This window comes from Maylandia zebra, linkage group LG7 (assembly GCF_041146795.1).
Source record: "Maylandia zebra isolate NMK-2024a linkage group LG7, Mzebra_GT3a, whole genome shotgun sequence".
In the NCBI taxonomy this organism is placed as follows: Eukaryota; Metazoa; Chordata; class Actinopteri; order Cichliformes; family Cichlidae; genus Maylandia; species Maylandia zebra.
This window is the reverse complement of record NC_135173.1, coordinates 18,983,932-19,011,847: the sequence shown is the minus strand read 5'-3', so window position 1 is coordinate 19,011,847 and position 27,916 is coordinate 18,983,932. Positions and strand designations below refer to the sequence as shown.

At 42.1% G+C, this 27,916-nt stretch overlaps 2 protein-coding genes across 3 annotated transcripts; one reads left to right on the top strand and one right to left on the bottom strand.

Annotated features, from left to right (window-relative positions):
* The first annotated feature begins 34 nt into the window (after window positions 1-34).
* On the top strand, window positions 35-9,166 carry twf1a (twinfilin actin-binding protein 1a). Its single transcript, XM_004563779.6, has 9 exons — window positions 35-169; window positions 1,519-1,599; window positions 1,745-1,923; window positions 2,944-3,039; window positions 3,202-3,306; window positions 4,999-5,124; window positions 5,811-5,961; window positions 6,104-6,225; window positions 7,905-9,166. Exons 1-9 carry the CDS (start codon window positions 145-147, stop codon window positions 8,070-8,072), a joined length of 1,053 nt encoding a protein of 350 aa, XP_004563836.1. The 5' UTR covers window positions 35-144; the 3' UTR covers window positions 8,073-9,166.
* Window positions 9,163-15,050, bottom strand: irak4 (interleukin-1 receptor-associated kinase 4). 2 transcript variants are annotated; one of them, XM_014410104.2, is made up of 11 exons: window positions 14,488-15,048; window positions 14,240-14,385; window positions 13,759-13,896; window positions 13,170-13,330; window positions 13,025-13,089; window positions 12,816-12,930; window positions 12,608-12,717; window positions 11,825-12,011; window positions 11,364-11,426; window positions 10,847-11,011; window positions 9,163-9,471 (listed from the first exon to the last, which is right to left on the bottom strand). In XM_014410104.2, exons 1-11 carry the CDS (start codon window positions 14,646-14,648, stop codon window positions 9,409-9,411), a joined length of 1,374 nt encoding a protein of 457 aa, XP_014265590.1. In that variant the 5' UTR covers window positions 14,649-15,048; the 3' UTR covers window positions 9,163-9,408. The 2 variants fall into 2 exon arrangements, with proteins under 2 accessions (XP_014265590.1, XP_014265592.1); XM_014410106.3 differs by lacking the exon at window positions 9,163-9,471 and having other exon boundaries at window positions 9,480-11,011; window positions 14,488-15,050.
* Window positions 15,051-27,916: the final 12,866 nt, after the last annotated feature.

Genomic DNA, 27,916 nt, shown 5'->3' with positions numbered 1-27,916 from the left:
TAAAATAAAACACGATTACCTTCCTGTTAGGATTTTAGTGACGACAGACTCGGGGCGGGTCTCGCCGATGTAGTCCACTTCCTGCTTCTCTGCCCTGGTTTCGCCTGATCAGCCGCATCAGCCTTTTATCCGACGAAAGCCACAATGTCACATCAAACGGGCATTCAAGGTAGATGCTTTCTTTCTGATTCACAGCTTTCGGCCTTTACGTGTTTTGTTTTGCTGCGTGTCTGATTGCCCGGCGAGCTTTAAGCGCCTGCAACAATTAATTGCAAGGGGAAGCTAGCGTCACGTTAGCTAGCCACTCCTAGCTAGCTTTGAGCTATCCTGATGTGTGCATATGTGTGTGTGTGTGCGTGCCCTGTTTGGACACTTATGACCAGGAAATCTAATCCTGAGTCTCTAATCAGTTTACGAGCGACCTAAAACACGACTACTCATACTTTTTTCACCCTCGCAGTGCTCGAAAAGCCTGTAATTCCCCAGCCTTTTAGCATCAAGCATAAATCCGGTAGTGTTTAGATTTTGAGTAGATTTTGAATGGACAGACGACGCCTTCATTTTGACAAACTGCTGGCCTGATACCTGTCGGTGTTTGCAATAATCCGTGAATGGTACTGGCATTGCTTAAGCCGTGTTGTAATTAAAAGGAAAAAGGGATTTATGCAGGGCGTGACCACTTGTTATACACGATGGCATCGCAGCAAAAATAGAAACAACCCCCGAGGTTAAACTTACAAATCAGGCAACCTTAAAATAGAAGTACAAACGTACTTGTTACTGCTGTGTCCGAATAGTGTTTTTTTTTTCTTTTTCTGTTTTATCTTTTAAATATATATATATATATGTTAAACGTAAAGCTTAATACAGGGGCTCCTCTAAGCTAAACCCTTTTTGTGGTTGTTTGTAGCTCACCAGATTTTGGTGGTGGTGAAAAACAAAAGTGAATCCTAGTAATTCAGGGAATATGACCCAGTTCATTTACTACCATGTATGTGTTGTGTTACATGGAAGATTTTTCTTTAGTGCCTTCCTGCAAAAGTGATTTTAAAAATGTCTAAATAGTTTGTTGGACTTGTGCCATTAAGGTTCCCTTGGGCTTTGTGTTACAGCTATTAAGAAGTTGGTTTGAATCTGAATTATCACCCTTTTTAAATTTATTAAAAGAAAATGTATTTATTGTGACTGGGTTTGAGATCAAAGGTTGAACCAAAATAATAGGACTGACAAGTTTTCTTGATGGCCTGCTCACTCAAAGCCTGTGCAATACGGGATAAAATGCTAACTTTACAAAGGTCTGCAGGTGCTGAATGCTTAATGAGAAGATCATTTTGTGGCCTTTGTCTAATGGCTGACATCAGATGGTTCACAGGCTATTATGAGTCATTAAACCTTTAGGTGTAGACTCATAATCATATGACTCATGATGGCCATGTTAAGATGAGCGTGATGTTGTTGAGCCTGCATTGTTTAAAGGAGGGGAAGAAAACCCTGACCTTATGTCTTTTTTTCTCTCAGCGGGGAATGATGTGAAGGATATCTTTGCCAGTGCGAAGAGCGGGGATCAGTATCGTGCCCTAAAGATCGTCATCAAGGATGGTAAGCAGCGCTCTAGCGTCCTGGAGTTTGTTTACTTCTACCTAAATGTCTGCCAAGGCTGACATTAGCATTTCTTTATAAAGAAACAAAACTCTGCACTGCTGATTTTTTTTTCGCTCTCTCTTTGTCCACATCTGCTCTCCAGAGCAGCTGACTCTAGGTGCCAGCAGGAAAGCATCTAAAAAATGGGACCAGGAATATGATTCTTTAGTGCTACCCCTCCTCGACGATGATGTGCCCTGCTACGTTCTATACCGGCTAGACTCCAATAACAACCAGGGCTACGAGTGGATCTTCCTGGCCTGGTCACCGGACCACTCTGCTGTAAGAAAAAAACCCCAAACTACCCCAGCTTTAATGAATAGCTTTCCATTCTGCATGGCATTTGTCCTTCTCTGCTATGGGTATCAGACGGGTGGGGTTTACCACATCAAGGCAGCCGTTCTTTTATATGCATTCATTATTTCCTAACAGACCTCTTGAAAGCTAAATATGGGTAAATTATGTTTTTCCAAATAGCACGGTGCATAGCCTCAGCCTCTCCTTCTTGACTTAAAATTTACCCTCATTGCTTTTAGGTGGCATATTCCTTTCATGCATTGGTGTTTTGTTGTAATGCAAATGTGTGTGCTTGCAATTTATGCGTTCTTGTCTCGCACAGTGTTATTTAAGTCATTGTTGTTTGGTCTCACTGAAACTTGATGAACCACTTGCAGCCTGGAGTTGCTGTGAACAAGAATAGCCGTAACAAATAACACACAAGTGTGTTTCTGCAGCAGTGAAATGGGGAATGTTGCGAGGAGAAGCGACCGGTGCCCAGATAAAGTGCAATGGAGGATTATTTGTAGCACGGTGGACTTTAGAATCACTTTCTGAAGGAGGAGCTGAGCTCAGCATTCCTGACCTCTAGTATAAAGCACGAGCCTTCAGGTTTAGGCTTGCTTGGAAGTTGCAAAACATTTTTCCAATGCATGCATGCACTCGTTTTTATCATGTGCATTTTCTTTTTCACTTCGTTAGAACTGGAGCTGGATTTACGTAGCCTAAATCACACGTTTGATATTTAAAGGTATCTTGTAAAGTTTTGGTTACCACTAGTGTAACTATGAATTTGAGCAGTTCCCTATTTTTATGACAGGAAATGCAGCAATAAACCAGCAAACACATGAAAGAATGTCTTGACAGAAGCACCGGCTGTAATATGTATTATAATATTTCTCACTTTTTTTAAGGCAAGCAACAATAAAATGTTTTTTTTTCTTTAAAGATAAAGCTCTCATTACCTTATGTCCTGTGCAAAGTTTGCTAAATATTATATTTATTTTTTTTGGATATTCACAACAGGTGCGACACAAAATGTTATATGCTGCTACCAGAGCAACACTGAAGAAGGAGTTTGGAGGCGGGCACATCAAGGATGAGATTTTTGGTACCAGCAAGGTTGGTCAAGTGAAAGGCTTGTTACTCAGTAGTTTAACAGTGCCAAGTTAAATGTCAGTGTTAGTGTTTAGCACCTAATAGGAACTGTGATTACTATATCAGTAACAGTGAGTCAGTGTGTGTTTCTGCATGCCGTGTGATTGGGCTGTTCTTTACCTGCAGGATGATTTGAGCCTCAGTGGTTACAAGAAACATCTGACCTCTCAAGCTGCTCCTTTGCCTCTTACTGCTGCAGAAGAGGAACTGAGGCAGATCAAACTGAATGAGGTAACACACACACACACACACACAGACAAGTGATTTGGATTTTATCACTTGGTCACCGCTTAGAGTTGTCATCATCTTGGAGGAAACGATGTTCTGTGCAGTGCTTGCTGCACACATGCGGTCACTTGTTGACAAGTTCTCTGGCTTGAAGTGTTCTAAAGTGGGTGTGGATTAGGCTTCTCGTTTCTCTTTTGGCATTACGTCATTATCACATTGGAGGCTTCACTGGGAGAAAGCACTGGCTTGCTTTAGCTCAGCGGTATCCCTCCTCATTGCATATCCTGGGTGTGGTAGGTAAATCCAAACCAGTACAGTGTAGGGTATCAATGAAAGCTGGCGCTAAAGCTTTCCAAACAGCGCAAGGTCAGCAGCAATGCAAGTGTGCATATGCTTGCCTGGCAGTATCAGTGCAGTGCAGAGATGCTGATGCATTAGAACAGCAGGATGTTCTAATGCATCGGGAAGAGATAAAGCTATTAGCTGTGTGTATATCCTTAGCTCCACAAAACGTGCTGTTTAGAGTTGTAAACACTGGTTAGCCTAATCAGCAAAGGGACTAAAAGAAGAGCTTTTTGATTGTTCTAATCGAACATTTACATGTTGGGAGCTAAATGCAAATGAGAGGGTTCTGTAGCTCTTAGTATTTGGCAGTGATTGGTCACAAGAGTACAGGTGAGCTGCATCAATGGCTTGTGCCTTTGTTGTGATCAGATAAAGAAGTGCTGTAATGTGATACTTGTTGCAGGCAGTGTCGTCAGCAGTGTTTACAGTGCTGATATCAAGGTCTCCGGGGATGTGCCACATAGACTCCAACAGACAAATGAAAATGGGAACATTTGAAGTTTCACTCTTTATACTTCTGGAGAGTATTCCTAGAATTTTGCCGAGAATTTCTTCAGTGTTAAGAAACAACCTGTTTCTAATTGCTGCTCTCCCAGCTCCGCCACATGAACAAGAACTATCTTTCTTACCATATATGGAAGTGCTCTGAGTAGAGTGCAGGCTGTCTCCAAAAGTACGGTCAATTAAAAGCAGCAGAGCAAATGGGAAGTGAGGTTTTTTTGCTCTTCCCACTTGCCCAGCTGTTGAAGGAAGATGATATACTGTTAATCTGTACTGCCTAGCTCAAAAAGCCTTTGAAATATTTATTGTTGCTTTGCCTCGGAGACTGCACACTTTTTTCCAAGCAGATGGATAAAAGACCTGCAATCCTTTTTGGTATGCGCGATAGCTACATGGGAGGCTCAATCATATTTGCATGGCATTTCATTTTGTGGGAACAAGCCTCTAAAAATAGATGCAATCCATCAGTGTAATCCTTCCAGAATTTCCAGTTTTCAGTGCAATTTCTCGGAGGCGCCTTGTCACTTCGATACAAGCACCTCATCTGTAATCATCAGGTCTAGCTCTGAAGATGTGCAAAGCACTTGTAATCCTAAAAAGTTTTTTTTTTTGTGTTCTTTTTTTTTAACGGTGTGCCCTCACATGATTACACTTATTGAATTATTGTGGCTTATGTTTTGATTTTGAAGACATTTGATGCTTGCTAAGTAATGCTCTGATCAGCCTACTTTAAAGGCTTTGATATCATTTTTCAGTGTTTTTGTCAATTGTAGTGTTTTAATGACGATAATGTGACTGTAGAACTCAAAGTGTGTCTTGTTTCTGTGTCTTCGTTTGTGGTGTGTTTAGGTGCAGACTGACATCAGTGTGGACACCAAGCAGCAGACTCTGCAGGGAGTGGCTTTCCCTATTCATAAAGATGCCATTGCAGCACTTGAACGTTTCAGGGACAAGAAAATCAACTACGTACAACTGGTGAGTTATTAGCTGGGGTTATTAGCCTCTACATGGCCAAGTGTCAGCATACCTGTCACAGCACTACATCTGGGCATTTTTACATGCCATGGGATTACAAAGTATTGTAAGGCCAGCCACATACTCCTGGTGTCTGCAGCTTTCTGCATACACGTCTGCAAGGCTGTATCCTGGTCTAAATGACAGTAATTAGCTCAGCACTGACATATTCATATTCAATCATTTGAATGTGCAGTTGGAGTTTTTACCTTGTGTTTGGAAAGATGCAGATTGTTTTGGCGAGGAGACCTTTCTAGTTTGACACAATGAGTTACTCAGTTTGTCCAAAAAGCCTTTGTGTAAATTCTGCTCATTGAAATTCTGTCGGTTTGTGTCACAAGATCAGATGAGTCCAGTACAAAGGAATAATTGTAGCACTGTTGTGGTTGTGCATCAGATTTCCTTTTCATGAGTCTAAAAGCTTAGTTAAAGTGAATTTCTTTCTTTTGTGGGTTCTATTCATCCTTACTAGTTTTACTCCTGGCTGCTGAGGATCACATTAGCATGTAGAGTAAAGGGAGCTGTTTGGTATTTACTGGCACCACCTAGATTTTTCACATTGTCTGGTAACCAAAGCAGGGAGCTTGTAGTTACAGGAGCACTCGGCTTGCTTAAAGGGTAACTTTTTGCTTCTTTTGTCAAAAAAGAAATTAGATGCTGAACAGGAGCTCATTCGGTTGTGCGGCACTGAGCCAACGGAGCTGAAAGATCTCCCAATGAGAATCCCTAAAGATACTCCACGTTACCACTTCTTCCTCTACAAACATTCCCATGAGGGCGACTACTTAGAGTCCACAGGTAAATGATTTCCCACGGGTTATTACGAACAGCAGGAAAAAACAAACAAACACTGTATTTTGTGCAGGTTTCTGTGTTGTTCTGCTCTGAATGGTGCTTCACGTGATTCCAATCTCACTGTCCTTTCCTTCTTTCTTTGTAGTCTTCATTTATTCTATGCCAGGGTACAAGTGTAGCATCAAAGAGAGGATGCTGTATTCCAGCTGCAAAAATCCCTTGGTCGACATGGTGGAAAACAATCTCCAGATTGAGATTGAGAAAAAAGTAAGACACTGTGTTTTGTGATATACTAGGGCTGTGCGATATGACCAAAATCTCATATCCCGATATAAGAATTCTATCGTCCCGAATCCCGATAACGATATAAATCGCAAAAATTTTCTGTAAATTCTGTGAATCTCGGGCAGCTCGACTTGTGTGAAGTGTTTCCAGCTGCGTGTCATGTATCTGGAGTCGAGTGTTTTAACCGATGCATGAAACTATACAGTTTTAGACATAAGTTGTAACGGCCGCCGTTTTCTTTGTATTTATTACACGGCGTGCTGCGGGGAAAAGCCTGTTCTAACGTTTGAGTCTAAGGTTTATTTTTTTAGCACCTGGCGGCTCTTTTTTACTTCTCATCCGTAAATAATCTGCTCTTTCACGTGATTCAGTATATTTTGAAAAGTCTCAACAGGATCTTGAGCTTTATTGTGAAAGGTTTATGTGGAACATAAACAAGCGGACACGCGAAGGTGTTGCTGTCGCTGTTGCTAACGACAACGCATAAAAACAGGCGCTTGTCCGTCTGTAGTGTGGTTATATTACATATAAGAGAAAGAGAGAACTTTAAGAAATTAATATGACCACTACAGTGACCATCAAAACGATGAAAAAATATTGTCGTAAACAGTTTATTTTGCGACACCACGAAACAAATGATAGCGTAAAATGAAACGATAGATGTTTTTATATCGTCATCCGATATATATCGTTATATCGAACAGCCCTATGATATACTATAATAATCAAATGTCTTATGTAAAATAAATATCATTTATTTACATAAGAGATTTCCTGATAACAAAAGTATTTGTGTACTGTGTTTCATACAGAGTTTAAAATGGTTTTGGTGGCTGATATGACTGATTACAAATGTAAACCTTATTCTACATGTATTGCTTAAACAAGACTGAAAACCTACAGAGTGTTATTATTGATTCTACAGTAAATCTCCAGGCATTTACAGGAAGGGTGGAGCGCCATGCTTCCAAAGCATATTTTCCTCATAAGGTGTTTTGATGATGGTGGTGAAGGGCACTCTACCCATAATTTACTCCACATTGCATTACACATCATATTGCCAATGCTTTTAATGTATTAATACAGCTTATGTAGGGGAGAGAAGTGTGTCATGATTTATGAGATAAATCGGCATCAATTTGCAAATTCTGAACGTGACAGTCAACAAAAACGTTCAGACATTTTTCATAGTTTTTTTTTTTTTTTTTTTCCATTTAAATTGAGTTTTTCTCAAAAAAAATTTTTAACACAATTCAGTGGGCTACATACTGAACTGGGAGGAAAGGATGGAGACAAAGCATTAATAATATGGCACTAATATTGATCTGACACCAATACCAGCGTTGGCATTGATACTATCTATATTTGGATCGATTCGAGCACATGCGCTGTATTTTAAACAGCACACATGTCATGGAAAACGCTGCACAGGCTCAGGAACACTTCCAGAATTTACTGTCTGTTCAGCTTAAACATCTGTCATGCAAATAAGCCATGTTGTCATCTTAGAACTCATTTGTAGTGACCTTTTCTAATGGGCCTCAAACAGCATGCTCAATGTTGGGCACAGGGGTGAATGTTTTTCCTTTAATCTGTCACACAATGCACCAGTGGTCCAGCTCATCTTTTTAATGCACTTTTTAAATATTTCTGTTTCCCAGTTGGAAATAGAAAACGGAGAAGAACTGACAAGTGATTTCTTGTACGAGGAGGTGCATCCCAAGCAGCACGCACACAAGCAGCGCTTTGCCAAGCCCAAAGGCCCCGCTGGTAAGAAGGGCGGCCGCCGCATCACCCGACCACCGGGGGAGAGAGAGGAGGAAGATTAAACAGACCTCACCGCCCGACCACCACCTCTACCCCGAGCACGGTCCACAGAGGAACATTCCTGCTTTGGGGAGGGGAAGGCAGGAGGGAGGGGGGGTTAATCATTTTCGACACGCTTGTTTAAAATAATAAGACAAAAACCTCAAATTCCCACAGAGTTCACCCACAGACCCAGCTATGCACGCCAAGGACAACTGAGCAATGACACACTTCAGAATGTCCATTTGTAGCTTGCCAAATGGAAGTACATTCATGTAGGTTAGTACATTCATAAAAACCCTTTTACTATAATTCAGAGAGGCCCAAACCAAGTCAAAGATGAGGTTGTTTTTTTTTAATTTTCACATCGTTGCCAGCTCTGAGACTTCAAAAATGTTAGTGTAACTAATGTGAACTTGCGCCGATGTGATGAAAAGACCCCATTTTGTGTTCACGTGCTCAAATTCCTAACTTCCATTCCTCCTCGTGTCAATTAATGTTTCTGTGTCTAATGTGTTGATTATTTGTCTCCTACTGTTTGCACAATGAGGTGCTCCAAAGCAGAAAAAAAAAATTCTCAAACTTGTGTCTGATGATTCATTTTATATTGGGGGAAAAAAAAAAGACTTCTTTTTTGATATAACTGTGGTTTACATGAAAAAAATCATCTGCTGAGATACTTATTTTTCTATGCAAGTGCTGTAAATGTACATATTGTAGCTGTGTGATGCTCTTTGATTAAGAAACAGTCTGGTCTGTTGAGGTAGATGTCCACGTCGGTAAGGATCACAGTGAAAGAACTGGGGCTTCCAGAAATATTACATCCACACATTTCAGATTTCACAAGGAAGGAAGCTTTTCCAGCTTTTCTGGTTCCCATAATGACAGGGAATGCCACGCTACTGGATGGGAAAGGGAATAATATAATTACCTTGATCAAAATGTTGCCACATCCACTGATGTACTGATTAATATTAGGCAAACTACTTCGCTCACCTCATGTTTGAAGGGAATATCCCTTTATGTTCATACAGTGTCATTATAATAGAAAAATCATGTTTGGTCTTATGTTTTCTTATAATTCTTTTAAAGAAGAAAAATAAAATATTTAAATCACTTTCTTTCACTTCTTTAATTGTTCGTAATAAATACATTTAACACTGGGAAGAACAACCAATCAGCATTCTGAAAGAGTTCGGCCATTAGATTTGTTTAAAGGCCGCACAGAAATGTATTCAGCAGTATTTTTACAGCAATTACACACGTAAGCTACATGCCTTTAAAAAAAAAAAACAGTGCAGTAATTCTTCTGTCAGTCTGCAGTTTGAAGCAAGCTCACAATTCCCACGATGCTTTGCTTCACGCCTTTCTATCAAGATCCAGTGCAATGTTTTTGACGACTCCGTGAATCTCCGCGTAAACCTGTTCAGACACACAACAATCATGACTACATCATGAAGTTAGCATATATATATATCGTAGCAACAATATGACATTTTCCTTTAGTTCAACAAGACAAGAGTGCAGCCTCCGTTCTCTTACTGCCTGCATTTGCTCCCTAAATCCCCTAAATAATATGTTTGTTATTACATAGACTCCCCATACACTTTATTAGGTACACCTTGCTATATCAAGTTGGGCCCCTTTTGCCTTTAGAACTGCTTTAATTCGTTGCAGCACAGATTGAACACAGTGTTGGAAAATTCCTCAGAGATTTTGGTTAATATAGCGTCACACAGATTTGTCAGGATGTGGCAGAAAGGGACATTTGCATCATGCATTCATGATGCAAATGTCCCTTTCTATCACGTCCCAAACATGCTCTATTAAGGCTAAGATCTGGTGACTGTGGAGGCCATTCAATTACAGTGAACTCGTCATGTTCAGGAAACCAGTTTGAGACGATCTGAGCTTTGTGACATGGTGTGTTACCTTCCTGGAAGCAGTCATAAAAACGTCGGTTTACTGTGGTCACGGTCAACAACAACACTCAGGTGGGCTGTGGTGGTTAAGAAACGCTCAGTTTGTATTAAGGGGTCCAAAGTGTGATAAGACAATGTCCCCTACACCATGACACCAGCAGCAGCCTGAGGTTTTGGTACATTGCTGGACTTTCATGCTGTTTTTGCCAAATTCTGATCCTATCATCTAAATGTCATAGAAGAAATCAAGACTTATTGGCCTGGGCAATGTTTTTCCAATGTTCTGTTGTCTGAGTGAACTGTGGCCTCGGCTTTCTGCTGCTCATCCCATCTGCTTTAAGGTTCAACATGTTGTGCATTCAGAGATGCTCTGCTGCATACCTTGTTAAGATAACGAGTACTGTTGACTTCCTATCAGCTTTAAACGGTCTGCCCATTTTCCTTTGATCTCTGGCATTTTCACCCTCAAAACTGCCACTCACTGGATATGGTTATGTGCTATTTACACTGCATCAAATCGCAACAAAAGTCACCACGAGGTGCTTAAATGACCACAGCCACGCCTATACAGCAGTCAGTTGCTGCTATGTGATTGGCTGTTTAGATATTAGTGTTAATAAGCAGTTAAACAGGTGAATGTATTTTTGCTAATAAATGCCATTAAAAAAAACCCAAACAATGACCCGACTCAGTTGTTAATGATCCTCTTTTCAAAAACTAAAACAAAAAAAAAAAATCCCTTTGTGGGATTTCTTCATTCAGCCTGGTCCAGCAGAGGCACATAACACAGGCAAACAGCTCAAGGTGAAAAGCTGTGCAGATGCCAACACAGTAGCTTGACCTATACATTAAATCTGCTGGGATCGTTCCTGTACCTGTCTGATGACAGGCCGTCTGTTTTTCCTCTCATGGAGGCAGTTGCATGCCAAGGAGTAAATACTCTCCACCTGGCTCAGCTCCCAGGCTTTCATCTTTTTGTCCACAAAATCCTCCAGAGTCAGCTCCTCATCTTCATCATCTATGTCATACCTCATCTCCATCTAGGAAATGAAGTAGGGAACACACACACACACACACACACACACACACACACACACACACACACACACACACACACACACACACACACAGTGATGTAACAATCATCTTCTGCAAGCATGTTCCATAGATGCTGACTTGTATATTAAACATCAAATGCAGTATCAGCACATGATGAGCACAGATGAAACTTTTAAAGGTGGAAGATTTGAACTTTTTTGTTTAAATCAATAACAAATTGACTATTAACCGATAATGTTCCCTGACTTATTAAAGGCAAAGCCTTTAATAAGCTGGAAGCACAAAGTGTAGCTTGGCAGGTAACACGATGAAAGCCTCTTTTGTGTAACTTACCAAGAACTGTGGCTCCCGGTTTTCATCAACTGGCGGGAGTCCAGACAATATTTCTAACAACACCTGTAGATGGCAGAGAGACGGGGTTAATCGCACGGCTCTGGGCAACAGGAAAACTTACATGTGGCGGCGGGTAACATCGCCAACACTGCAGTATTCCCACAGCATGTAGGAATGCATATGCTTCGTGGCAAGGTCAGAGATTCTACTAAAGTACTGATCCCGGAAATCACCTAATGATCACCTAATAATCACCTATGTTTGACAATTATAGCTACTGATACGTATCGCTGTGTCCCACAGCAGATTTGGGATAATGACAGATGATAAACAATATAGAGCTCTTATTTCACAAATACTGTGTGTGTGTGTGTGTGTGTGTGTGTGTGTGTGTGTGTGTGTGTGTGTGTGTGTGTGTGTGTGTGTGTGTGTGCGCGCGCGCGCGTCTGAAGAAAGCCTACCACTCCAAAACTGAAGACATCGGATTTTGGTGTGATCTCTCCTCTTAGCGCCTCCGGTGCCATGTACGCACGGGTACCCACGATCCTCTCAGTCATCATGGTCGTCGAGGTTCGCTTGGCCGATGCTCTCGTCAGACCAAAGTCTGAGATTTTGGCCACAAAGTGTTCATCTAACAGGATGTTCGCACTAACAGGGAAGAAATACCAGAGTGAGCAACAAAACATCCAGTCATGTGTCATGTATATTTCTACATTTAGGGAAATGTGATTTTACTGGCTTCCTTGCCAAGAGTTAAATTAAAACATCAATACCTCTTGCATGATTTTGCTTATGAGCCTCTATAAAACTCACTAAATTACCAAACTGTACCTTTCGTGCCCAAACTGTACTGTTGCATTACTAATGAACCTGTTCGTGATCTTCATGTTAACTTAAACTACTAGCTACTAGTGGTGTCATCAGATTAAACAAAAATAAAATAAATCTAGGTGTGGCATCAGTTTTTTCATGCGCCTCTGAACAGGGACATAAATACAAGTGTAAATGAAACCTTTTTCTACTTTTAATTTAGTTTAATTTTGTCATATGATCTGCAGAGAACCATATGGGAAAGCTTTTTCTACATCCCCAAAGTCTTTTTTTGGTTCTTTGTCTAAAACAGTAATGTGATGTAATTTGCATAGTGTTCCATAAAGGTACGGGACATCAAAAACAGGATATTTTCTCTCTTCTTTGTAGGATATCTCTAAACCAATAACGATGAAAGCTTTCGCACTATGAACCTTTTAACATCTCTGTGGACGTGATGGTTGGAGTGCAGATACTCCAAACCTTTGGCTGTCCCTTCTGCTATCAAGCACCTGTGGTGCCAGGAAAGTGGAGGACTTCCTTCCTAAATAAACAAAAAAAAAAACATGTAATTAAATCCCTTTATGAATGCACGGGGACTGAAAAGCAGACTGTTTGTGTAGAAGAGTAAATAATGCTTACAAAGCAAGCCAGTCGGTCTAATAACGATCCATTGGCCATGAAAGCGTACACTAAACATAGGTGCTGTTCGTCACAGGAAAATCCAACCATGTCAACCAAGTTCTCGTGTTTCAACCTGTGGAACAAATGCTGTTATTAAACCATACCTGCACTTGTAAATACATGTATGTTAAATATGCTTCTTCACCTTCTTCCTGAGGGAAACTTACACTTTCAGAGTCTGGATCTCTTGGTTGAACTGATCTTGCAACTTGTCCAGTGGTATGTCATCCACCTAAATAATACAATATCTCAGATGCAATTAACAGCAGTACACAGAGGCATGTGGTTCTGTTAAAAAATATTTTCACTTACTGGATTGAGTTTTTTCACTGCAACTGGTTTGTCATTCAGGAGACCTTTGTATACCGTCCCAAAGCCTCCCTCTCCAATTCGGCTGCCACCAGCTGACGTGGACCGGTCATCAAAGTTGCCTGTGATCCTCATCAGGTCACTATATAAGAAACTGGAGAAGCCTAAGGAGGGAGACACAGTAAACTGCCTCATTAACTTCTCTGATCAAGAGCCCGACGCTGCCACCTGCTGTCGATTACGTAAAATCACATCTTTACGAAGAAGCGGCATCGAAATCTAAACATCTTTGTTGACTACACTACACCACTATAGAGCAGCTTAGTTTACAGCGCTCTAATGTAATCAAGTAGATTTATTGCACTACTTTAGTACTGCAGTGGCAGATTTACATGGTGCTGAGAAAGATATGACATTTTAATTCACTGAAACCAGACTTTTCAGCAGATAATGAAATATGAACATTATCTACTTAAAACATCGCATGAATATGACTCATAAATGACTGTGTTAATAAATGTCAGACGTTCAGTGTCACATGTTCAATCAAGATATGAACGTAAAATTAATACATAATCAAAAAGTGAAAGACCTGTGTGTATTGGTTCGGTGTTCTCCTGTGGCATTCGAAGCTGCAGCACAGTGGTGACGGGCTGCTGCTGCACATCTCTCTCTTCCAGCACTCTGGTTGAAGCAGTGCTTTGGGTTTGTGTCTCCAGTGGACTGGACTCTTCAATTGTGTGAGGACAAAAACAAAAAAATGATCAGAATAAATGATTGGGTTTTACATCCTGTATCAATGCGGTTTGACTGTTTCTCCTCATGCTCCAGGCATCACACCTTTAATATAACATAACAGATGTTTACTCATCCTCTACCCAAAAAGTGCAGAAGTTTTTTGCTACATCTCTTATTGCAATTTCACAACTCGTGGTTAACATCTTATTTTCTTACAATAATTTTTTTTTAAAAGAGGGCGATACTGGGAAAAAGATCTGGGGTAAGTTAAGATTCAACAGGTTTATTCTACCTGTTGCGTGTGGTTATTATTTAATGGCTTTTAAAAGTCATACCAGGTAGCAGAACACTGGCAGCAGCCAGTAACTTGTGACTCTTCAAAATGTCCACAAGTTCACCCACTGTGCTGTTGGTGGTCCCCCAGTCATTGAGCAGCTCCACTGTGGGACTGCGACCCTGTGCAACAAGACCTTCAAATCTCCTTCAAAGACAGCGGCACAAATTCAGTAAACAATAAATAAACAATCAGCGTGATTTCATTCAATGAAAAGCAAGCACGTCAGAAAGTTTGCCCGCATCTTACCTGACATGAAGCTGGGAATACCTCGGCTCCCCGCTCGGTTTCTGTATATCTACAAGAACTTCTTTCCACCTGTCCTGAGGATCCAAAAAATCGGACAATTTGCGACGTAAACGAAAACCGATGTTGCGAATATAAGTAGCGGAAGTTACTGGATTATCCATTCTGCGGGGAGCTTGTGACCAAACCTGAGATTGGGTTTTATCTAACAGTCATGTTGTCATGATCTTAGACCTGAAGACGTTAATTATACTCCATCGAGTGGATTCTTTAACCCAGAAAAATCGCAAACAGTTAGGTTTTGCTCACATACCTAAAAGAAAAAGTGTTTTCCGATATTGAGCAACTTCCCCAAACGTAAACAGCAGGGCTGTCCTACAAAAGGTCTCCACCTACAAAGCGGAAACGCAAAGATTGAGTGCTATGGTATAATACAGTCTGTGCTGGCTGTTCTTCCCTGTAAGCGGGCACAACAAACTAACAATAAACCTGCGTGTGGTTATTCATATAATTATCTTTTTGATAACACAAGAGCAGAAAGGGAGACAGCTGTCGTGTGATGGTGGTTTGGAGATTTACAGTGTCACAGTGCCCTCTAGTGGATAATGAAAATAAAACAAATCTTCCATTCGTGGGTGCACACTGACGGTATCCGGCAAGAACACCCTGAGTTTGAGTCCACCACTCGGTTGGGCCTGTCATGTGATCAGTTTGCATGGTGTCTGCGTGGGTGCTCTGCCTTCAAAAGACATGTAGTTAGTGGTGCCCGTTGGTGTGAATGGTTGCCTGTTTTGCTGTGTTAGTCCTGCGTCAGGTTGGCGAGCTGTCCAGGGTGTAAACTGTCTCTCACCCAAACGATATCTGGGATAGGCGGAAGAGGATGGATGGAATGAATAACCGAGAGACCTTAGAACTGTGATTGAATTCATAATAACTGCTGCGTATGTCAAATATTAGAATACTTGTATGCATATAATTTAAATGCACAAAAACAGAAGAAAATAGTTCCCTTAACATCTTCTCAATCTCCATCTTCATCTTCTCTTATTGAACTCTAGGTTTCACGCACGCATTCATTTGGAAATGTGATCAAATAACTATATAAGTAAGTATTAGGAAAAAAACAAACATCTTTTTTGTACCCATTTGTGTATTTTAACACTCAACTGGACATTTTTGAACTCCTATGTTGCTACATCAACACACAATATAAACCAAAGGGTGCCATTTTTGCAGGATGTTAGGTATCGATCAGCCTATCCATCACCCATAAGGCACAATTTTTTTTCACTGGTGTTTAAATCCCACTCACAGTCCAGCATAGAACCCCACTCCCCAAATAAACTCCCCAAATGTGTTGCAGGAAAAAAAAACTTCTTTAACAGATTTTTTTTCTTGGAAACTTTAAAACCACATCAAGGAGGTGACCTCGATCGAGCCATCTCATGTCAAACCAATTTGGCAAACAGCTGGAGGCATTTGGTCTAAACTGCTTGGAGTACCTTTTTTTGTTTCTGTGTTACAAAAAAGCTGGATCTGTTTATGGTGTGTGTTATTTGCTATTTGCACTGTATTTGATTAACTGTGATCAGTTCCATGTGCAAATGGAAGGCCTAGCTGTATTACTGGATGGGATGGATTACTGGGTGGATTTGTGATGAAGTGCAAGATGCGTGTGTGTGAGACATAAATTTCAGAGAAAAAACCCACACACAAGATTAAAACTTATTTTTGCATCAGAAAAGTCTTACAATAACATGTTTTGAATGCTAATACAAACAAGTGAAATTAAAATCCATTTGATATTTATTGAGCTATTAACATCAGCTCAAACCATCAAACAAACCACCCACAGAGACCTGCTGCACTGTGCACACACCAAACTGCATCAAAGCAAAAGTTAAATTCAGGTTTGCTTGAGTTTTGATCTCATTTGATATTAAACTTTCAGTCATGAATGGGACACAATTCTCACTCCTTTGAATGTTTGTTCTTACATAATATATATATATATGTGTGTGTATATATATATATATATATATATATATGTAAGTAGCACGGAGGGAGGTTAGCCAACTAACGGAGTTGCAGAAAGGTGCGACAAATAAGGTGCCTAAGAAATACAGCAAGCTGTCCATACCTGAGGCCTTGGAAACTGCCAAGCAAAGACTCACAGCCTTGGCCAGCCGCTTGAGGAGGTACACCAGAAAGATCGAAGGCAGGAGAATAAACCAGCTGTTCTCCACAGAACCAGCAAAGGTGTACTCTCAGTGGCAAGGGAACAATAAGAGAACAGCACCACCAAGGCTGGAGACGGAGCAATACTGGAAGAGCATATGGGAGAAGGACGCAACCCATAACGGCAATGCTCAGTGGCTAGTGGATCTGAGGGCAGACCACAGCGACCTCCCTGAACAGGGTCCAGTAACCATCACAGTGGCAGATATCCAAGAAAGGGTCTCCAGTATGAAGAGTTGGACAGCACCAGGGCCCGACATGGTTCACGCCTACTGGCTAAAGAAGCTGACTGCACTCCACGAGAGTCTGGCAGCACAAATGAACCAGCTGCTAGTTAACGAGAGACACCCGGAATGGCTAACTGAAGGCCGGATGGTCCTGATCCCCAAGGACCCCAAGAAGGGACCGGTCCCCTCCAACTACCGACCACTAACCTGCCTCAGTACTACATGGAAGCTCCTGTCAGGCATCATATCGGCTAAGATGAACAGGCACATGGGTCAATACATGAGCGGGACACAGAAAGGAATTGGCAAGAATACCAGAGGCGCAAAACACCAGCTACTGGTAGACAGAACAATCAGCCGAGACTGCAAGACCAGACTGACCAACCTGTGCACTGCCTGGATTGATTACAAGAAGGCCTATGACTCAATGCCCCACAGCTGGATACTGGAATGCCTAGAATTGTACAAGATCAATGGAACCCTAAGAGCCTTCATCAGGAACTCAATGGGGATGTGGCGTATAACACTAGAGGCCAACTCCAAGCCCATAGCACAAGTCACCATCAAGTGCGGGATCTACCAAGGAGATGCTCTGTCCCCACTGCTGTTCTGCATAGGCCTGAACCCCCTCAGTGAGATCATTAACAAGACTGGCTACGGATACCGACTACGGAACGGAGCAGTTGTCAGCCACCTCCTGTACATGGATGACATCAAGCTGTATGCCAAGAGTGAACGAGACATCGATTCACTGATCCACACTACCAGGCTATACAGCAATGACATTGGAATGTCGTTCGGACTGGAGAAGTGTAGTCGGATGGTAACAAAGAGAGGGAAGGTAGTCAGAACTGAGGGGATTGAACTACCAGAAGGACACATTGCAGACATAGAGGACAGTTACAAGTACCTGGGGATCCCGCAGGCGAATGGGAACCATGAAGAGGCCGCTAGAAAAGCTGCAACCACCAAGTACCTGCAGAGGGTCAGGCAAGTCCTGAGGAGTCAGCTGAATGGTAAGAACAAGATCCGGGCCATCAACACATACGCCCTGCCCGTGATCAGGTACCCTGCTGGGGTAATAGGCTGGCCAAAGGAGGAGATAGAAGCCACTGACATAAAGACAAGAAAGCTCCTTACCATGCATGGAGGGTTTCACCCCAAGTCCAGCACCCTGAGGCTGTACGCTAAGCGGAAGGAAGGGGGCCGGGGACTGGTGAGTGTCAGCACCACAGTCCAGGATGAGACAACGGACATCCAAGAATACATTGGGAAGATGGCCCCAACTGACCAAGTGCTCAGTGAATACCTCAGGCAGCAGAAACCCAAGAAAGAGGAGGGAGACGAGGAACCATCATGGAAGGACAGGCCCCTGCACGGTATGTACCACCGGCAGATAGAGGAGGTGGCTGATATCCAGAAATCCTACCAGTGGCTGGACAAAGCTGGACTGAAAGACAGCACAGAGGCACTAATCATGGCAGCACAAGAACAAGCTCTGAGTACAAGATCCATAGAGGCTGGGGTCTATCACACCAGGCAAGACCCCAGGTGTAGGCTGTGTAAAGATGCCCCAGAAACAATCCAGCACATAACAGCAGGGTGCAAGATGCTAGCAGGCAAGGCATACATGGAATGCCATAACCAAGTGGCCGGCATAGTGTACAGGAACATCTGTGCCGAGTATAACCTGGAAGTCCCGAGGTCAAAATGGGAGATGCCCCCAAGGGTGGTGAAGAATGACCGAGCTAAGATCCTGTGGGACTTCCAGATACAGACGGACAAAATGGTGGTAGCTAACCAACCGGACATAGTGGTGGTAGACAAACAGAAGAAGACGGCCGTAGTGATCGATGTAGCGGTTCCGAATGACAGCAATATCAGGAAGAAGGAACACGAGAAGCTGGAGAAATACCAAGGGCTCAGAGAAGAGCTCGAGAGGATGTGGAGGGTGAAGGTAACAGTGGTCCCCGTGGTAATCGGAGCACTAGGTGCGGTGACTCCCAAGCTAGGCGAGTGGCTCCAGCAGATCCCGGGAACAACATCGGAGATCTCTGTCCAGAAGAGCGCAGTCCTGGGAACAGCTAAGATACTGCGCAGGACCCTCAAGCTCCCAGGCCTCTGGTAGAGGACCCGAGCTTGAAGGATAAAACCGCCCGCAGGGGCGTGCTGGGTGTTTATATATATATATATATATATATATATATATATATATATATATATAGTGTTCAACTTTTGTTTCCAGGCAAACACATAAAAAAAAAAAAAGATTGAAAATTACATTACAAACTAAACTTTAAAATGTCATCTCAATCTACCCAAAGTCATCCAAAACCTATTTGAAGTAAGACATAAATAATGTTTGTATGTAAGGCTATTACTTTTAGCATGGAGCTTGTGAAACCAGTGACCCAGAGCACATGGCCATCACTGCACCTCACAACACACGCTAATACAATTCTTTAATGCTGCATGTGATTTTGATGAGTCCCAATGATGACAAGCAACATTTGCATGATTTTACACAGTTGCGAGTCATTTCACTTTGTCTCTGTGAAAGGAGCATACAAGAGATGATCTAAGCAGAGAGAGGCAACTGTAGCCCACAGGCTTTTTATGATTATATTTTTATAGGCTTGGCTGATGACACCACGAGTGATACTCTTAATAAAAGTTAGTGACTCATAAACTTAAAAACAACTTCTATGACAATGCATACAGATGGTCTGCATTACATGAAAAGGAGACTTCACCACATAAATAACCAAAACGCAATTAAGTTATTTTGTGAGGGAAAAGCATAATGAGAGCCATCACTGCAATTGTGGTGCCCGAAAGGGTTTATTCTCTTTATGCTTGAGGTTTGATGCCATCTTTTGCAAATACATAATACATGAGACCAACTGGAGCTCGTCAGAAGTTGTTTATTATTAAATGACAGGTGAGGACATTTGAGTACCTCTGCATAATGACGTGGGACTTCATTAGAGCAATTGTATGTTGTTAGTAGGAGATGGAGTGTATCTGTACCTGTCTTCTTTCTGTGTATGTGTGCTAACCTGGGGTGCGAACACAAGCCAGCGGTGCCCAAGAGACCATCAAAGAAGACGCTTGTTTGACGAGGACCCGAGCTGCCGAGAGCTCAGGTAAATTCCCTGTGTGTGTGTGTGTGCTCCTGGTGAAGGATAGCTCTCACACCTGTGCGCAGGAGATTCTTTGAAGTGCCTAATCATCTCGTGCCTCCTCTAACCCAACTGACAGGATCCAAACACTGCATGCACACTTCACACGCAGAGGCGGGGAGTGAAGCCAGAGCCTCTGCTCTCCTGTGGCAAGTGGAGGGATGAAGGGAGAAGAAAATAAAGAGAGCTGGAAAGGGAGAGTCTGACGCTAAAGATGAGGAGAAGCATAAAAGTTCAAAAAACAACAACAACAACAACAACAAAAAAGGAAAACTAACAGCCAGCACAGGGGAGAAGGCTCTCGATAATTAGAGTGCAGAGGAAAAGAGGTGGAGAAGAGGATCTGATAGAGGCGAAGGAGAGGTGGAGATGTGAGGGAGAGCAGAAAGCGAGGTCCCCTGTAGTTTGGGAACAAGGGCAGAGGTGGGAGACATGCCAAAGTGGCTTAAATCAGCGGGTGGAAACGCTGCAGGTGCAGGAAGTGATCTGAGGAAGTCATGTGATATCTAGGAAACTTTAATGGTAAACAAGGACACATGAAATGAGAAGTTGTGCTAGCCACGGATGCTATACAGTCCATTATGATTGCATAACATGCAGAATTACGTCTATTTCCCAAATTACCATGATGGTGTTGGGGTTACATGTGGGATATTTTTTGCAGCAGACGTTATTGTTTCATAGCTTTTAGGAGTCTGGAAAACTCTTATTAACTGTTCAACTTAATAACCGTGGTTAAAATTGTTGAAATGTTTAGGAAAAGATTTGAGAAATTTCACCCTCAGAATAGCAGATGTAGCCTTTATATAATAAAAAAAAATCCCATTAGAATATTATTTTCAGGAGACTGTGATATAGTTCAAAACTAAAGCAGATACGGAATAACAATAAAACACAATAACAGGGGACATAAAAGGCACAATTCTCAAATAATAATGAGTATTTTTAAACCATTAAAACCATTTGGTTCATCGGATTGCCAGATGGACAAGTGGGACTTTTCTCTCCAGAGAACACGTCTCTACTCCTCTCGAGTCCAGTGTCTCAGGGTGCCTTACACGACAGCATCTGATGCTTTGCATTGTCCTTGGTGACGTAAAACTTGGAAACAGCTGATTGGCCATGGAAACTCATTCCATGAAGTTCTCAATGCACTGTTCTTGAGTTAATCTGAAGGCCACATGAAGTTTGGAGGTCTGTTACAACTGACTGTGCAGAAATTTGGTGACCTCTGCACACTATGTACCTCAGCATCTGCTGATCCTGCTCTGTGATTTTATGTGGCCTGCCACTTCACGGCTGAGTTGCTGCTGTTACCAATAAGTTCCACTTTACTGTAATACCACTAACATGCAACTGTGGAATGTTTAATAGTGACGAAATTTCACAACTGGCATTCTATCACGGTACCATACTGGTATTCCCTGTGCTCCTGAGAGTGACCAATTCTTTCACGAATGTTTGTAGAAGCAGTCTGCATGCCTGGCTGCTTGAATATATACACTTGTGGCTATGGAAGTGATTGAAACACCTGAACTGAATAATTTGGAAGAGTGAACAAATCCTTTGGGCGATATAGTTTAGCTGATGCTGGTGGCAGAAAAGGAGTTTTTGCATCGCAAAGGAAAGCTGCAAAATGATTGTGGCAATGATTGAATGTACACTGACAGAACCAGAGGGCAACTTTGGAAGTAAATGGAGATGTTTTGATGCTATGATGACATGTGAGAAATTAACAGTACAGCAATGAAGGCATTCTTTGACACCTTCTTAAGAGATCACATCTTCAAATCAGATAGCTGAATAATTAGAAACTTCCACCATGGTTTGCTGTTCACAGTCAGGATGTATATTGAATCCAACTGGCTTATTCCAAATTCTTGCTCCAAATGGCAGGTTTAGCAAACAAAGACACTAGTAGCAGTAAAGGCAAAGATTAAACAACAAGTGCAGCAAAAATAGATGATCGAAAAGAAGAACGACAAAAATCTGAATCCAACACCTTTGTTATTGTCTCTGCCCTGTGCATGTCACATTTCAGGTTGACAGTGTTGGGGAGTAACGGAATACATGTACCGCCGTTACGTATTTAGAATACAAAATATGAGTAACTGTATTCCGTTACAGTTACCGTTTAAAAAGGTGGTATTCAGAATACAGTTACTTTGTTGAAATAAATGGATTACACTGCGGTACTTTCCTGTTTCATTTTGTCGCGGGTCAGGACTGTTTGGGTTTTGTTTGACAGCTACGTTCTGTCGTTCCAGGCGGCAGCGTTACGGTTGCCATGGTTACAGGGCGACTCTCTCTCTCTCTTTCTGCGACTGTGTGTTTCCTAGGTGAGAGAGCGCCTTTTCGTTGTTGTTGTTGTGCTAAGCTAACAGGCAGAATGCTACAAGCATAGCTCTAAAGAATGTAGCATCATGGGCAGTGTAGTCCGTGTTGCAGGGAGAATGCACTGCTATACACGTTGTGTCTGTGAGCGCGAGGAGGGAGAAAAAGGCGAGTGGAAAGGTACGAGTTGTCGTCGAGGAAAAACGGGAGCTGGAAGCATGTAAATATAATAATAACCACTGCAGCCAAGAAGAGTGCCTGACGAGCCCAGTTGTAAGTAAGCTATTAAGACTCGACTGTACATCGTGTTCGTGTTTTCCTCCGAAAACAATAAGTTCCGTTGGAGCAGTCTTTCAACGCCTCTCTCTGTCTCTCGCAAGAAAAGTTGACCCACACAACAAAGTAAAGCTATTTTTCGGCTATGAGCCGACAGGGACCCCGCCGTATTAGTCAGAGGTCCCTTTACTACAGTTCGGAGTCGCGGACCTTCAGTAATAGTAATAAATCACACAGCAATAGTACATTCACGTTGTTGTAAAAAGCACGATAATATATTAAGTAATCCAAAGTATTCAGAATACGTTACTCTCATTGAGTAACGTAACGGAATACGTTACAGAATACGTTACAGAATACATTTTGGGGCATGTATTCTGTATTCTGTAACGGAATACATTTTAAAAGTAACCTTCCCAACACTGCAGGTTGAACACTTTTTCATTTGCTGAACTGTTTATACCGAAAAAGAGATGATGCATATCTGCATGCAGTGCTTTAAGAAATTATGGGCTTCAGACTGATACATCCCACTTCTTAGTTAAAATAAAAGAGAGAAAGACTGATTTATGCTCATAAATCAGCACCAAAGATGCAGTGTGTACAGTCTGTTGAAATTAATTAGCAGTCTTGTCGGGGAGTTTAACAGTTCCCCCAACTCGTTGGAGGTCTCCCATAGTGGAATTCAAATGAGCCAAATGCATGGGGAAGTCCAGAGAAGAGCAACGGGGGGTATGGGCACAGCATCGGGGTCAAATAGAAGAGCCTCAATGTATCTTTGAATGTATACTGCCTGTGCATACAAGGAGTTTAGCAGTGTGCCACTGATAGACATTGAAAATTCACTGCAGGAGGTCTTCTCTCAAACTGGAACACCATTGATCCGATTTAGTGCGCACTGAGAAAAGCCCCAGCGACTGAACAACATTTTAATAGCCTTTTGTGTCAGAAGGTGTTTTGTGGCTATGAATTTTAAATGTTTCTAGCTTTAATGTTGATGAGACCCATCTCTGTGTTGCAAGTTTAATCTTGGATAGATGTGTGCACACAACAATACTGTAATGGCCCATTAGACACATAGAGGGCAGCCTGCAACTGCTAATTAATGACTAGCATGGTAAATATTAGCACGTCCTTAAATATGCATAAACCTAGAATATGGGGCAATGTTGAAATCTCTCTCTCTCTCTAGCACACACACACATGCACACACACAAAGAAACCCTGTCTTTTTTCCTCTGCAGCGTATAATAGTTCACATAATTTAAGGCAATACGGCTTGAAGTCAACCAGAAATTAAAGTAATTTTTGCGTTTCAAAGTATCCTTTCATTTCTGCCTTGTGGGCTGAAGAATTTGCAGGGAAAGAGCAGCTGTTTGCCTGTCCAATTTCCTCTTGGCCTACACACGCACACACAAGCATACACTCACACATCCACAGCTCATCAGGAGTTTACTTCTAAGGAATGATCTGGCGGCATCTTGAGTGGCAGCTCACCACTGCGTTGCACTCGAGTGGTCATCGACACTGGGTGATTGCAGGAGGTTGCCCTCTCATATTTCCTCAAAAAATCTCTGGCTGCGATCCCAAAATGTTCTGTCCAACCAAGCACACCAGCATGAGAACAAAAAGAGCAGCCTCCCCTGGCATCTCCACCACCGCTCCAAAGCTACTTGTTAGCACGGTGTATTCTGGGGTATCTGGAAAAATGCCAGGAGTCATGCAATGCCATGTCTGAATTTAATCCAGCATGACACATAGAAACAGACCATTAGGTATATTTATTAATATATACGGAGCCCCCCAGGGGACATGGGAGAAAAAAAAATTAGGGAGGAAAAAAAAAAATTAGGGAGAAAAAAAAAATTAAGACGGACTTTTGCGAGATCTCGCAAAAGTATTGCGAGCGCTCGCAAAAGTATTGCGAGCGCTCGCAAAAGTATTGCGAGATCTCGCAAAAGTATTGCGAGCGCTCGCAAAAGTATTGCGAGATCTCGCAATAAGTATTGCGAGCGCTCGCAAAAGTATTGCGAGATCTCGCAAAACTCCAACAATGGCGGCAGCTACTTAGTTGTAATATTACTCTTTCTGGGTCACAAAATACACTTTTAAGATATTTTGAGGCGTGAATGTAGTTGTGTAAACGTCAGATACCTGCTCGGTTTACAAGACATCACATATTTGCAAAAGAGCTCCGACGTTTTTGGAGATCTGACACCCACTAGCTCGAAGCTAACGGGAGGTCGAGACCTACTACAGCCGGGAGGAACACCGCTTTCCCGGCACATCGTGCCTCGACCTCCCGGTCGGCTTCGAGCTGGCGGCCACTAGCTCGAAGCTAACGGGAAGTCGAGACCTACTACAGCCGGGAGGAACACCACTTTCCCGGCACATCGTGCCTCGACCTCCCGGTCGGCTTCGAGCTGGCGGCCTCCGAAGAATGCGGCTAAAACCTTTGCGAGCGCTCGCAATACTTTTGTGAGATGTCGCAAAAGTCCGTCTTAATTTTTTTTTTTCCTCCCTAATTTTTTTTTTTTTCCTCCCTAATTTTTTTTTCTCCCATGTCCCCTGGGGGGCTCCGTAAATATAAGCATACCTGTTTTATTTTGTTTTTTACATTGAAGAGTGTAAATCAAAAATACTAAGATTTTTTATAGAAATTTGTTCACAAATTTTATTTTATCTTGATAAAGACAAAGGAAACAAATCTAAAAACAAATGTAAATACTTTTTTATCGTTGGCTGTGACGTTGTTTAGTCAACAATAGCGATAGTGTTAACCACCACAGCATTTTGCTAGATAACAGACTGTGTGGCAGTTAACATACTGTAGGTTTAAACTTTTACACTTTTGCTTTGCCCACTGTATCAGCGCACTAGTTTCACTCAGAGTAACTCATTCAGTATTCTCAGCAGCTACTTTGGCCTTGAAGATGTAAAAATGTAGCAATAAGCTAGAAAATTGCTGTGAATTGTGTATGAGGACAGTGAATTACATGCTATATGTTGCACTCCAAAAACATGTAAGTGTTTTTACACTTACCGGGTAGTAAGTGTAAATAAAAACTGTGACCACGTGAGGTGGTGTATCTGGAGCATGTTTCTATTAACATAGCATTGTGGCAGATCACTGTCCTTTATTAAGACTGGTTTCACAAGACAGTTATTCCTAGTGAGGAAACCTCTAAAACGGGAATGGTTTCATAGGTCTACTGACATTTTTTCCCTCCTCATCTTTTTGGGCTGTTTTTTCATTAGTTTTGTATTTTTCTATGGTCAGTGTCACTGCTGGTAGTATGGGGAGATACTTGGAGCCAGCAGAAGTTGCACAGGTAGTCCAGCTCCACCAGGATGACACATGAATTCGTATCATTGCTAGAAGGTTTGCTGTGTCTCCCAGCAAAGAGCATGGAGAAGATTCCAGGAGCCAGGCATTTAGAGCTGGAGAGGGCTGTTGAGATTCTTAACCCATCAGGAGGAGCGGTATCTGCTCTTTTGTGTAAGGAGGATCAGAATGAGGACCGCCAGAGCTACAAAATGAGCCCCAGCAGCCTACTGGTGTGAATGTCTCTGACCAAACAATCAGAAAACAGACTTTGTGAGGGTAGCCTCAGCACCCGATGTCCTCTAGCAGGCCTTGTGCACTCTGCCCTGGACCATGGAGCCCGATTTGCATTTACAATAGAATAGTAGATTTAGTAGGTCTATTACTGGTGCTCTGTGCTTTTCACAGATGATCAGGTTCACTCTGAGCACATGAGTGATATGAAACGGTCTGGAGAAGCTGTGGAGAAGGTTATGCTGCCTATAACATCCTTCTGCATGACTGGTTTGGTGGCGCGTCAGTGACGGTCTGGGGAGGGACACACAGACTTCTACAGGCTAGGCAACAGCAGTTAAGACCCATCCTTGAAGCTATTGTCAGACTCTACACTTGCCCAGTGGGTTCTGGATTCCTCCACAATGCCTGGCCGCTTGTGATGAGACTATGTAGACAGTTCCTGGATAAGTAATTCATTTCTGCTGCATCATTTTTCACTTTGATTTTTGAGATATCTTTGAATTCAGCCCTCTGTGGGTTAATAATATCATTTCCATCAGATGATGCAGCATCCTTTCATTCCTAACACATTACCCAAACCACATTAGTGTGCATATCCAACATTATTTTTCCCCACTGACATCTGATGTGTTTTTGAAGTGTTGCTTTATTTATTTTTTTGTACAACACTGAATTGAAGCGACATCAATATCTCAATTTTCTGACCCTTTTTCCTTTACAGGAAACATCAGACTAACACTTATTAGTCCTAAGTGACATTTGTAGCTGTCAGAGTGTCTGATCAAGCTGACCCACTGTGCCACAGCTAACATTTGCTCTCAAAGTCTTAAAATTGAACTGTTTTATAATAATAGCTTCCACATAGTTTTGTATGTACACAACGCCTTCACTTCCCTGTGGTCTGAGCTCTGGAGTGGCTCTCGTTGAGCCTATAACCTCCATTGTTTGAATTCCGATTTCTGTGAGGGATCTTTTTGTATTGGTTTGCCAAGATATAAGTGGGGCGTAACTCATGGGTGAGGGGGAGGCGCTGCTGCAGGTCAGTAGTAACTCTGAATACTGAAAAGGCATTCTGATCCTCTTGAAGCAAATCATTGATGGTAGGTAACCCCAGCCACTGATGCTTTGCTCCAGTGAGGGTGGAGGTGAAAGGAGTCCGCGAAGCCCTTTGACATCCCAGCAGGGACCCTGTAATCCAACGCTCGTCAGTGCTAATCTCTGTAGCTTTGCAGCTACAAAGCAAACATCATCTTATGTGTTTGACTTGCAAATGTTTTGAGTAACAACCATAATGCGCAGATGACCAGAGGTGGAAATTGGTTAATTGTCTTTGGATTCTGACAGAAAAATGACGAATTTCCTCCTTGACAATGGCAGGTTGATTGACTGCTGCAAAGGAGTCAAGGGTCAACTCACTGAATTGGTCTGCTTTCATTCTTACTTGTGCCATCCAAGTTTGCATGAGAAAGTCTGAAAAAACACTTGAGAAGAACTTTCTTTGAGATTTGAGGAGGCTTTCAATCCCAGGTGCCTTGAGATGCTAATCTACTCTAGTCTCCATGCACAAAAAGGCAATTTTTAAAGGTTTACAAACTCCTACTTTGTTCAAGGTT